Consider the following 13,318-nt stretch of genomic DNA (forward strand, 5'->3'; position numbering starts at 1 on the left):
ATTAAAACTCAATTCTAAGGATTTTTATTATCGTTTAGTTATTAAGTCAATCAATTTTTTAAAAACAATCTTATTGAAAGGATAATAATTTTCATTATCAAAAGAAACTAAGAACCCTTCCTAAGATTTGTCTCAAAGACGTAGTCAAGAGAACAAGAAATATATTCAAGTTCAATCAATCAGAGCACTCAATAATTAATAATTAGCCTCATAATGATTCCAATATATAGGTATTTGTAATGAATCTAAATCAATGTGATAATTTATTTTCTTACCCATTGTAGGCATCCTATAAAAATATGAATGTATCTTACAGGAAAAAGAAAGAGAGAGGAAAGAGAGAAAACAAGGAAAATCTCCAATAAATACATACGTTTCACTTTGCTGTAAAAAAGAAAATTCCAAAATTATTTTTAGAAAGCAAATTTAAAAATATATGGGAGGGAGGGGAAGATGGCAGTGGAGTAGGACAAAGGATTTCGCTTCCCTTCATGTGCCGGAGAAAAACCAGGCTGCTCTGCAGGGGAGCACAGCAAACACCCAACAGGGACCCAGCATATGGGACGGCAGGACCCCAGAGAGTATAGCGGACACTGAATGACCAGAGGTTGAGGAAAGGAGACGGACCTCAGATCAGCAAGGTACGAGGGAACAGCACAGAGGCTGCGGGCCCTTTGCGGGGCAGCACCAGGGCCCTGGCAGGGCCGCCTTGATCTCTGAGAGCCGAGGGAGGGCAACAAAGACAACCCTATGAGAGAACTAGTCGCATCCTCTCGAACCAGCAGGGTGCAGATTGGAAAACACCAGGAGTGATCGGTCTGCCTGTAGTGGCAGAGAGGAGTGGGCACTGGGAAGCAAACTGGAGAGCTCTGATAACCCGTGGAGTCAGGCTGTGGTTGCCAGTTTGGGGAATTGAGGGGCCCCGGCATTCCCAGTAGCCTGAGCCGGCGCTCCCACAGTCTCGGGGAGAGGCGCGCTACTGACAGGGCCCCTGAGGGAGTGCCAATCACCAGATCCATCCCTACCCAGCAGGGCACAGACTGAGAAACACCCGGAGTCCGGTGTGGTTATCAGCTTGGAGGTCTGGGAGTCCCCTGCATGTCCGGTGGCACGCATTCCCAATAGCAGGGGACTCCAGTGGGCGCTCACACAGCCTCGGGGAGCTGCAGGCTGCTGGCAGGGCCCGTGGAAAGTGCCAGTCGCCAGCTCCATTCCTACCCAGCTGGGCTCAGACTGAGAAGCATGGGAAGTCAGGCTGTGGCTGCCTGCTTGGAAGAATTGTGAGTTGCCCAGTGTGTGCAGCCACAGCACTGGAAAAGGTCCAAGCCCAAGCCTGCAAGACCAGGAAAGCCTGGCTGGGAGTGTGTGCCCTCATGCCAGGCCAGGGCTGGGAAGCCTGGGGAAAAACCTGCTCTCAGCGGGGCACGGAAGAGCGGCGCCATTCTGGATCTTTGGAGGGCACTGGCGAGACCAGCTAAGTTCACCGAGAGGAGAGAAAGGCCACACTAATAGCCCCTCAGGCTGCTGCAGCTAGGGAGACCAGAAGAAAAGGTTTGACCAGCTGGAAACCAACAAGAGGAGTAGGCGGAAGCGGAGAACACCAAGATACCTGCAGGAGACTGCATCACTGAATCTCACAGGCATCCTACCACAGAAGTTCTCACCATAAACCCAGGAACCCAGAATAGATCAATTTAAGAAGCTGAGGACAACAAGAAGAGCAACACAAACAATGGGAAGACAAAGAAACAATCCCCAAATGAAAGAAAAGGAGGAAGTCTCAGAAAGAATGTTAGATGAAATAGAGGCAAGCCAACTATCAGATACTGAATTCAAAGCACTGGTTATCAGGAAATTCAAAGAGCTTACAACGAGCTACCAGAAACTACAGGGGAGCTACAATGAACTCTCTGCAAACTACACCAACATGAAAAGGGAAATAGAAACCATTAGTAAAGGCCAAGAGGAAATGAAGAATACAATTTCTGAACTGAAGAACACAGTAGAAGGTATGAAGAATAGATCGATATGGCGGAAGATCGCGTAAGTGAGATAGAAGACAGGATAGAAAGAATCTCCCAGACAGACCAAATAATGGAAAAGAGAATCAGAAAAAATGAGGAGAATTTAAGAGAAATGCAAGACAACATGAAATGTAATAATATCCGAATAATGGGAATACCAGAAGGAGAGGAAGAAGAACAAGGGATAGAAAACCTCCTTGAAAGAGTAATAACGGAAAATTTTCCTAAGTTGAGGAGAGAGAAAGTCACACGGATTCAGGAATCGCAGAGAGTCCCAATCAAGTGGAACCCAAAGAGGCCTACTGCAAGACACATCATCATTAAAATGGCAAAACTCCAAGACAAAGAGAAAATCCTAAAGGCAGCATGGGAGAAAAGGAAGTAACATACAAGGGGGTCCCAATAAGGTGGGCTACTGACTTCTCAATGGAAACATTCCAAGCAAGAAGAGAACGGCAAGAAATATTCCAAGTAATGAGAAACAGAGGACTACAACCAAGGCTACAGTACCCAGCAAGGCTCTCAATCAAGATAGAAGGCCAAATAAAGAGCTTCCAAGACGAAAGAAGTCTTAAAGAATATGCCTCCACCAAACCAGCTCTACAAGAATTACTAAAAGGGCTGTTTTAGGAAAGGAAGAAAAAGAGAGAGAGAGGGAGAGGAACACAGGTACACAAATGGCAATGAATAAGTACCTTTCAATAATAACCTTAAATGTAAATGGATTAAATGCACCAATTAAAAGACATAGAATAGCTGAATGGATAAGAAAGCATGACCCACACATATGCTGCCTACAGGAGACCCACCTCAGGACAAAAGACCATCACAGACTAAAAGTGAAAGGCTGGAAACAAATTTTCCAAGCAAATGGACAAGAAAAAAAAGCCGGGGTAGCAATTCTAATATCAGACAAAATAGACTTCAAAAAAAGGGCCATAAAGAGAGACCCAGAAGGTCACTTCATATTGCTCAAGGGAAGAATCCAGCACGAAGACATTAACATCATAAATATATATGCACCCAACATAGGAGCACCCAAATATATAAGAAAAATCCTAGAAGACTTCAAGAAAGATATTGACAGCAACACAATTATAGTAGGGGATTTTAACACCCCACTGTCAAAAATGGACAGATCTTCCAAACAAAATATCAACAAAGATATAGCAGCATTAAACGACACTCTAGAAGAAATGGACTTGACTGATATATATAGAGCGCTTCATCCCAAAGAAGCTAAATACACATTCTTTTCAAATGCACATGGAACATTTTCAAAGATAGACCACATGATAGGACACAAAATGAGCCTCAACAAATTCAAGAAAATTGAAATCATACCAAGCATTTTCTCTGACCACAAGGGACTGAAATTAGAAACCAACCCCAAAGGAAAAAACCCAAAACACCCAAAATCATGGAGACTGAATGGTATGCTATTAAACAACGAATGGGTCAAGATTGAAATTAGGGAAGAAATCAAAAAGTTTCTGGAAACAAATGAAAATGAACTCACAACAACCCAAAACTTATGGGACACGGCCAAGGCAGTCCTGAGAGGGAAGTTCATAGCAATACAGGCTTACCTAAAGAAAATAGAAACATTTCAAACAAACAACCTAACCCGACGCCTGCAAGAACTCGAAGAACAACAACAAAGACAGCCCAGAGCAAGTACAAGGAAGGAAATAACCAAGATCAGAGCAGAATTAAATGACATAGAGACCAAAAGCACAATTATAAGGATCAATGAATCCAAGAGTTGGTTTTTTGAAAAGATAAACAAAATAGACAAGCCTTTAAGTAGGCTCATTAAGAAAAGAAGAGAGAGGACACAAATAAACACAATCAGAAATGAAAGAGGAGAGATTACAACTGATACCACAGAAATAGAAGGGATTGTAAGGAATTACTATGAAGAACTGTATGCCAAGAAATTTGAAAACCTAGGTGAAATGGACAAATTTCTAGAAAAATATAATCTTCCAAAACTCAATGAAGAAGAAGTAGAAAGCCTGAACAGACCAATAACAGCAAATGAAATTGAAGCAGTAATCAAAAAACTCCCATCACACAAAAGCCCCGGACCAGATGGTTTCACAGGAGAATTCTACAAAGCGTTTAAGGAAGAGCTAACCCCTATTCTTCACAGACTATTCCAAAAAATCCAAAATGATGGGAAACTCCCAAACTCTTTTTATGAAGCGAGCATTATCCTAATTCCAAAACCAGATAGAGACACAACAAAGAAAGAAAACTTTAGGCCAATATCACTGATGAACATAGATGCTAAAATCCTCAACAAAATATTGGCAAATCGCATCCAACAATACATCAAAAAGATCATACACCATGACCAAGTGGGATTCATCCCAGGGATGCAAGGATGGTTCAATATCCGCAAATCAGTAAATGTAATACACCACATAAACAAAAGCAAGGACAAAAACCACATGGTCATATCAATAGACGCGGAAAAAGCTTTTGATAAGGTACAACACCCATTTATGATAAAGGTACTCAGCAAAGTGGGAATAGAGGGAGCATTCCTCAATATAATAAAGGCCATATATGAAAGACCTACAGCCAACATCATACTGAATGGGCAAAAACTGAAAGCTTTTCCACTAAGATCAGGAACAAGACAAGGTTGTCCACTTTCACCACTTCTATTTAATATAGTATTGGAAGTTCTAGCCACAGCAATCAGACAAGAAAAGGAAATAAAAGGCATCCAAATCGGAAAGGAGGAAACAAAACTGTCACTGTTTGCAGATGACATGATAGTGTACATGGAAAATCCTATAGACTCTACCAAAAAACTGCTGGAACTAATAAATGAATTTGGCAAAACAGCGGGATACAAAGTCAATATCCAGAAATCAAAGGCATTTCTGTATACTAACAATGAATCAGCAGAAGCAGAAATCAAGAAAAAAATCCCATTCGATATAGCAAAAAGAAAAATAAAATATCTGGGAATAAATCTAACCAAGGAGGTTAAAGACCTGTATGCAGAAAATTACACAACACTGAAGACAGAAATCAAGGAAGACACAAACAAATGGAGACGTATACCGTGTTCATGGATTGGAAGAATTAACATCATCAAAATGTCCATACTACCCAAAGCAATTTACAGATTCAATGCAATACCTATTAAAGTACCAATGGCATATTTCACAGACATAGAACAAACACTTCAAAAATTTATATGGAACCATAAAAGACCCCGAATAGCAGCTGCAATGTTAAGAAAGAAGAACAAAGTAGGAGGGATCACAATACCTGATATCAAACTGTATTACAAGGCCACTGTAATCAAAACAGCCTGGTACTGGCATAAAAACAGGCACATAGACCAATGGAACAGAATAGAGAACCCAGAAATAAACCCAAATCTCTACAGTCAATTAATATTCGACAAAGGGGGCAGTATCATAAAATGGGGTAAAGATAGCCTCTTCAACAAATGGTGTTGGGAGAACTGGACAGCTACATGCAAAAAAATGAAACTCGAGCACCAACTTACATCATACACCAAAATAAATTCAAGGTGGATAAAAGACTTAAATATAAGCCATGACACCATTAAAGTCCTAGAGGAGAACATTGGCAGGAAAATCTCAGATATTTCACGCAGCAACATTTTTACTGATATGTCCCCTAGAGCAAGGACTATAAAGGAAAGAATAAACAAATGGGATCTCATCAAAATAAAAAGCTTCTGCGCAGCTAAAGAAAACAGCATTAAAATAAAAAGACAACCAACTGTATGGGAAAACATATTTGCCAATGATACCTCAGACAAAGGTTTAATCTCCAAAATATACAAAGAACTCACACGACTTCACTCTAAGAAGACAACTAACCCAATTAAAAAATGGGGAAAGGACTTGAACAGACACTTCTGCAAGGAGGACATACAGAGGATCCAGAGACACATGAAAAGATGCTCAATATCACTAGCTATCAGAGAGATGCAAATTAAAACTACAATGAGATACCACTTTACACCGGTGAGAATGGCTATCATAAACAAAGCAATAAACAACAAATGTTGGAGAGGGTGTGGGGAAAAGGGGACTCTGGTCCACTGTTGGTGGGATTGCAGACTGGTACAACCATTATGGAAAACAGTATGGAATTTTCTCAGAAAACTAAAATTGGACTTGCCTTTTGACCCAGCAATTCCACTGCTGGGATTGTATCCTAAGAACCCTAAAACACCAATCCCAAAGAACCTATGCACCCCAATGTTCATAGCAGCACAATTTACAATAGCCAAGAGTTGGAAGCAACCTAGGTGCCCGTCAGTAAATGAATGGATCAAAAAACTATGGTACATATACACAATGGAATTTTATGCTGCAGAAAGAAAGAAGGAGCTCCTACCTTTTGCAACAACATGGATGGAACTGGAAAGCATTATGCTGAGTGAAATAAGCCAGGTGTTGAAGGACAAATACCATATGATCTCACCTCTAACAGGAAGCTAAACAACAAAACAAACAAGCAAGCAAAATATAACCAAAGACACTGAAATAGAGAACAGGCTGACAGTGACCAGAGGGGAGAGGGGAGGGAATTTCAGGGGAAATAGGGGAGGGATTTAGAGGAACCTATATAAAGGATACATGGACAACAACTGAGAAGGCTGGAAATGGGAGGGAGGGGGGAGGATGGGGGATGGGATGGGATGGGAGTAATAGACAGAAAACTGTACTTGAAAAATAATTAAATTTAAAGAATTGAAAAAAAAATTAAAAGCTTCTGCATGGCTAAGGAAAACAGTATCAAGATAAAAAGAGATCCAAACACATGGGAAAACATATTTGCCAATGATACCTCAGACAAAGGTTTAATCTCCAAAATATATAAAGAACTCACACAACTCCACTCTAAGAAGACAAGCAACCCAATTAAAAAATGGGCAAAGGACTTGAATAAGACAGTTCTCCAAGGAGAACATACAGAGGATCCAGAGACACATGAAAAGATGCTCAGTATCGCTAGCTATCAGAGAGGTGCAAAGTAAAACCACAATGAGATACCACTTTACACTAGTCAGAATGGCTATCATAAACAGAAACATACAACAAGTGCTGGAGAGTTTGTGGGGAAAAGGGGACTCTAGTTCACTGGTGGTGGGATTGCAGACTGGTACAACCACTATGGAAAACAGTATGGAATTTTCTCAGAAAACTAAAAATGAACGTGCCTTTTGTCCCAGCAATTCCACTGCTGGTATTATGTCCTTAGCACACTAAAACACCAATCCCAAAGAACCTATGCACCCCAATGCTCATAGCAGCATGATTTACGATAGCCAAGAGTTGGAAGCATCCTAGATGCCCATAGGTAAATGAGTGGATCAAAAAACTATGGTACATTTACACAATGGAATTCTATGCAGCAGAAAGAAAGAAGGAGCTCCTACCCTTTGCAGCATCATAGATGGAACTGGAAAGCATTATGCTGAGCGAAATAAGCCAGCCGTTGAAAGACAAATACCGCATGATCTCACTGTTAACAGGAATCTAAACAAGAAGAGAAACAAGGAAACAAGCAAAATACGACCAATGACACCCAAATCCGGAACAGGCTGGCAGGGTCCATAGGGGAGATCGGAGAGAATCATAGGGGAAAAGGGAATGGACTCACATGAACAAGTATTAACGACACATGGACAATAACTATGGTGAGGGTGGCGGAAATGGGAGGGAGGTGGGTAGCACTGGGGGAGCAGGGCTGTGAATATAAGACAGAAAACTGTATATGAACAAGAACTAAATAAAAATTTAAAAAGAAAACAATAATATGATTAATATATAATCTGAATAAAAAGAATAAAAAGTAAAATACCCAGCTAGGGTGTTACTTGGAATATGAGTGAAGTGAAAGAAGAGAAACTAAAATGCAACATGAAAGAGTAATAAAGAACAAACAGTAAAAACAAACTAAAAACCTGAGTGAGTGAAGAAGAGAGAGAAAATTAAGTTCTAATAGAGAAAGGTGAAATTTTTCTCAGGTTTTGGTGTTCACCTTCTGATTTCTTTCTGGATCTGTCTGTTTTCTCTCAGCTCCAGGTCTTACTGTCTTAACTCTTAAAAAAAAGAAAAATTGTTAAGCCTGCCCAGTAGGTTTTGCAGAACTTCCTGGTTCCTGCCGGCAGTGGGGGATTCAGCTCCGTTTTTCCTTTCCTGTCGTTTGGCAAATATGGGGCCTCACTTTGGGCTACAATAATCACAGGTGTCCAGTTTTCAGCCCATGTCCCCAGAGTTCACACTTCCATTCAGCGCAGTTGTGGCAAGCTGGCGCCAAAGAGCCTCTTAGCTTTGCACTCTTCTGATCAATCTGTGAGGTGCACTTAGTAGTAGCAAATAACCCCCACAATCTAACCTTTTTGTTGGCGGGCCTAACCCTAACCCTCCCTATTCACCTGATCTTGGCCCAAGCACATTTTTTTTTGTTTCCCCAAATGAATAAAGTCCTCAAACAGAAAGGTTTTGCCAGTGTGGCAGAGTTGAAACAAAAAATGGCAATAGCACTAAAGGGCATCAGAATTGGTGAGTTCAAAAACTATTTTGAGCAGTGGAAAAAAGTCACAATAGGTTTATTGCATCAAATAGAGAGTACTTTGATGGTGAATGAAGTTTAAACATGTAAAGATAAATACACAATTTTTATAAATAAATTCTGGGTTCTGGGTGTCCACCCCCATATTATTTATTTCAGATATTGCATTCTGAACACATGACTGTTTTTCTATGGTTTCTATGTCCTTTTTGATACTGTTGAGCACCCTTATAATCATTCCTCTAAATTTTATACTGATAAGCTGTTTGCTTCCATTTCATATAATTCTTCTGGAGAATTCTCTTGTTCTTACTTCTGAGGCCTGTTTCCTTTTCTTCCCGTTTTGGCTGCCCATTGTGTTTGTTTTTTATGTATTAGGCAGGAATGCCAAGACTCTGTTGCAGCCCTATGTCAAATGCTGACTGACCCTTGGCAGCCTTTTTGGAACTATTAGCAACCTACACGTTGTGTGGCTCCCTCTGCTGGGCCTGGATGTGTGTAACTAGATTCAACCTGCGCACCAAGGCTGACTTTTATGAGCACCAGGGCTTGGGGAGGGTCACTTGTAGTCTCAAATCTCTCAAAGATCTTCCTTACCCTGCTGGCTTTCTGTTAGGTTAAGCAGTGAAAGTGCCTCTACCAGTACTACTCAGTAGAGCTTAAGCTCCACAGGGATTCCTGCAGGTGGGACTATTGCTTACCCTCAGGCTGATGCCACTTGGAAGAGAGAGTTCTGCCTGAGGAAGTTGGTTCCAGCATCATGGGGAATGACTCAGCACAGGGATCCTGGTGGCTGACCCTTCAGCATTCTCCCCAGAGCCACCTACCCCAGACTCTTCTCATATTGCTCTAGTCTGTTCTGCCCTTCCTCAGCTACAGCCCAAGGTAAGTGAGTACAAACAACATTTTGTGTGCTCTCTGTCTCTAGCCATCTCTCTCTAGCAGACAGAAACCCCACTACTTTTTGCAGACAGATGTTATTTGGGTTCTTTTCTAGTTCTGGTGCTCTTAGCTGTGGTGTGAAGCTTCGGGTTTAGATCCCACAATTCTCAGGTGGACCACCTCCCCCCAGCCACTGAAATATCCCTCTGGAACTTTATCGGTTGCTTGTGGGAGCCCTGGCAGCCATCTCATGCCTTCCCGATTCCTGCCAATCTTAATGTAGTGGATGTGGTTTCTTCTGTAAAGTCCTTGATTATAAGGCTTTTCTCCAGGTATTGTTCAGTTGATTATTCATGATGATTTTTCTATAATTTAGTTGTAATTCCACTTTGGTCCTGGGAGGTGGTTAGTATAGCTTCCACCTGCTCTGCTGCCATCTTGGATCTCTTTCTTAGAAAAATTGTTTCATCTAAGTTTTCAATTTTATTTGGATAAAGTTATGCAAGCTAAAGAACCCGTTTATATATTTATTTGTTAGTCCTATTTTTATAAATCATTAATACCTTCTTCCTCTTTTTTTATTTTGTTTATATTTTTTATCCTAATCCTTTGACTTGGATATTTACTTCATTTATTTTTATTACTTTATTTGTATTGGTATAATATTAAATGACTTGAATTTTCCTCGGGTCTCTATTTCAGTTGCATTCCTTAGATTCTGACTATTCTTGTTTTCCTTATTGTTCTTTTTGTTTTTTGTTATCCTGTGATTTTTATCAATATTTTTATTTGACCCAGAGTTATTTAATTTAAAACATTTGCGGGTGAAATAGCTTTTTGGATCTACTTTGTTGTTAGTTTTAGTTGTATTGCATTGTGATTGGATGATTTTCTTTGCATTATTTTTTCATGACTCATACTGTGACTATTCCATGTACACTTGATAAGAAGCTGTACTGTCTGTGTGAGAGCAATATTTTTTAAATAATGATAATATAAACCTTATTATGCTCTTTAGGGCTTATTTTTCATTCATTTGATCAAAAGTGGTGTTTTTAAAAGTTACCTGTTGTTAACTATGTCTGTTTCTACATGCATCTTTCTGGTTTTTCTGCTTTGTAAAGAGATGGTTGCTCTGATAAATAGCACATAAATATTTATAACTATTTCATCTTCATTTGGAATTGTTGCCTTTAGGATTATAAAAATCTTTTTTTTAATTTTATTTAATGCTTTTTATTCACTACCATCCTCTTCACCAATATTTCTGCATCATCTCATGGTTGAATTTATCTTCCAGTAGATTCTTTATAAACAACTTGCATGTATAATGGTTCATGAATTTTTACATAACAAAAGCTGCTTTTCTATGGTTTTACAAGATGCACAACTTGGATAGGTACAAAATCCTTGACTCACACTGGTTTTCTAGTTCCTAGGAAAAAGAAATCACTCAGTTTGGCTTTATATGGTTGTTTCTTTTTGATTAGATTGAAGTTAAGCATATTAGCAAAATATTATATAAGTGATAGTACCCTTCTCAGTGTATTATATTATATCAGAAGGCACATGATATCTATTCTGAGTTGGATTTTTTTCCCATTTCAGGTAGAGTTTATTTTATAGAGCAGTTTTGAGTAACAGCAAAACTGGAGAAAAAGTACAGGTAGTTCCCACATATACCCACTGCCGTGTGTGCACAGTATCCCCTACTGTCAGTATCCACTCAGAGTGTTGCATTTGTTATAATCAATGAACGTATATTGACATATCATCATCATCCAAAATCCATAGTTTATGTTAGTGTTCACTTTTGGTTTTATATAATCTATGGATTTTTTTCTGTGAATGTGTCCAAGCATCCAACATTATATTAGGTTGGCCAGAAGTTCATTTCTTTTTTCTGTAAGATGGCTCTAGTAGCACTTAGTTATCTTTAGCTTATTGGAAACAAATTTGTTAGATTGTATTGTCTGCATAAGATGTGATGTATAAATGGGTGTGTTGTCATAATGAAGCTGCCAATCACTATTTGCCCATAGCTGCAGCCTTCTGAATCATCGAAATAGTTTCTGTGGAGGAATGTTTAAGCTTAAGGTAAAATTTGATACAGATTCATTGCTCTGCTCACTCAGTCATTTTGAAGCCACACAGTACACATGCTCACTCAACAGCATCTTCTGCCCTACTCACTAGTACAGTGGGGTCATCACTGTTCATGCATGCACATTCTATTCCACTTTCCTTGGCTTCCAGGTTACATCAGTGATGTGCAAACTGTTCTCACAATCATTAACAATGATTGGAATTTTTCTGCACAGATTTTGTATATACAAGGTATGATGCCCTACTGTATTCACTGTAAAATTATATTAGATACAAAAAATTGTTTAAGGTTATGCCATTCATCAGTTTCTGATTCTGGATAGCAACCTGATATGGGCTATACTGTAATGAGCTTAAAGCAATACATCGTGATAAATCTTCATTTTTATAGTATAGGAATTGGGACCAGCAGGAATTATCTCTTGAGGCACAGAAATAATTTTCAAGTATTATAAAAACCACTACTGTGTTCAAACCATTGTGCTTTCTGAATATATACCTTTATGAAGTGATACTGTTTTTATTTAAGTGATTTTTAGACTCTTCTCTCGGAGGAAATAAGAAGACAGGTTATTTTAAATGTGTTGAAAACCTTATCTTTATAAACCAGAAGAATCTAGAAAATAACTCTTGGGATATTTGTTTAATATCAGCAAAGCTGGCTCTGAATTAACTGTGACTACTACCAGTATTTCTTTTGTATGCTTAGTGTAACTGAATAGCAGAATTATTTAAGCTTTTTGGAGGAACTTATGTTTCAGTTAAAAAGAAAGTTAAAATTTATATATATATATATATCTGAAAAACATACTTTTTATTTAATCAGTACAATCTATGTTCCTGTTTTGTATATCTTTAAAATGTGAAAGTGCTACAAGGTTCTTAACTTACATTTGTGTGACATTTTAAAATTAGAAATCTATAGTTTTAAAGTTCCCCATTCTGACTGACAAAGACCAATGCTTTTGCATTTTATTTTATATTCATACTTAATGTTTTAATATATAACTTTATTTTGACTTGTAGTGTATGCAGAGAATATTTCCAAAATGGTGGGAAGAGAAAAGCACTTGAAAAAGATAAAAAAAGGACAGTACTTGCCACTAACACCACTCCAGCCTTAAATACACATGAATCTTCTAAACTTGAAGGTCGTTCAACCAACCTCAGCTTTACAAATTCTGAAATTATAACTGAGTAAGTATACTTTTTCTATGTCAGTTACTAACATTATCCTGGCTAGCTGTGTTATTATTATAAAATAGTGTGATGGTTTAAGAAATTGTGTGCAGTGTGCTTGCTCCTCTGTAATCTGTTAGCCTGACAAATGCAGATGTGTAATATTATTAGGTAGAATACCAGCATAAAATTTTAAAGGATATCTGGAAAACTAGAGGTTCTATAATATAGAGTGTCCTCACCAAAAATGAGAAAAAATAGTTTATTAAATGTTTTAATAATTATTCTTAAGGTAACACAAAGAATCAAAATAGGAAAATGTAATTAAATTACATTTAATTTAAAGTTGCTGTTTCTTCATTTAAGAAATCACAAATAAGGAATGATGAAAGATTATTAATAGAACCAATTGCCATGATTTTACTATTTATAGGAAAATCTACCTGGTAGTAGTCAAAGTATGCATGTAGGTACAAATTTTATTTAATGAGTATATGATCATTTTTCTAGTTTTATTGAGATATAATTAATGTGTAATGTTATGT

The 13,318-nt window shown here is 38.4% G+C and overlaps 1 protein-coding gene across 1 annotated transcript in view; it reads left to right on the top strand.

Moving 5' to 3' along the window:
• The window catches only part of SAMTOR (S-adenosylmethionine sensor upstream of mTORC1), a 190,930-nt gene that overhangs the window by 49,084 nt on the left and 128,528 nt on the right, over positions 1–13,318 (top strand). The window contains 1 exon segment of the mRNA XM_037037863.1: positions 12,621–12,791. Within this exon segment, the coding sequence (XP_036893758.1) occupies positions 12,621–12,791 (171 nt within the window).

The sequence above is a fragment of the Sturnira hondurensis genome, unplaced genomic scaffold, assembly GCF_014824575.4.
Source record: "Sturnira hondurensis isolate 20B ecotype Veracruz unplaced genomic scaffold, ASM1482457v3 Scaffold0023759, whole genome shotgun sequence".
Taxonomy (NCBI): domain Eukaryota; kingdom Metazoa; phylum Chordata; class Mammalia; order Chiroptera; family Phyllostomidae; genus Sturnira; species Sturnira hondurensis.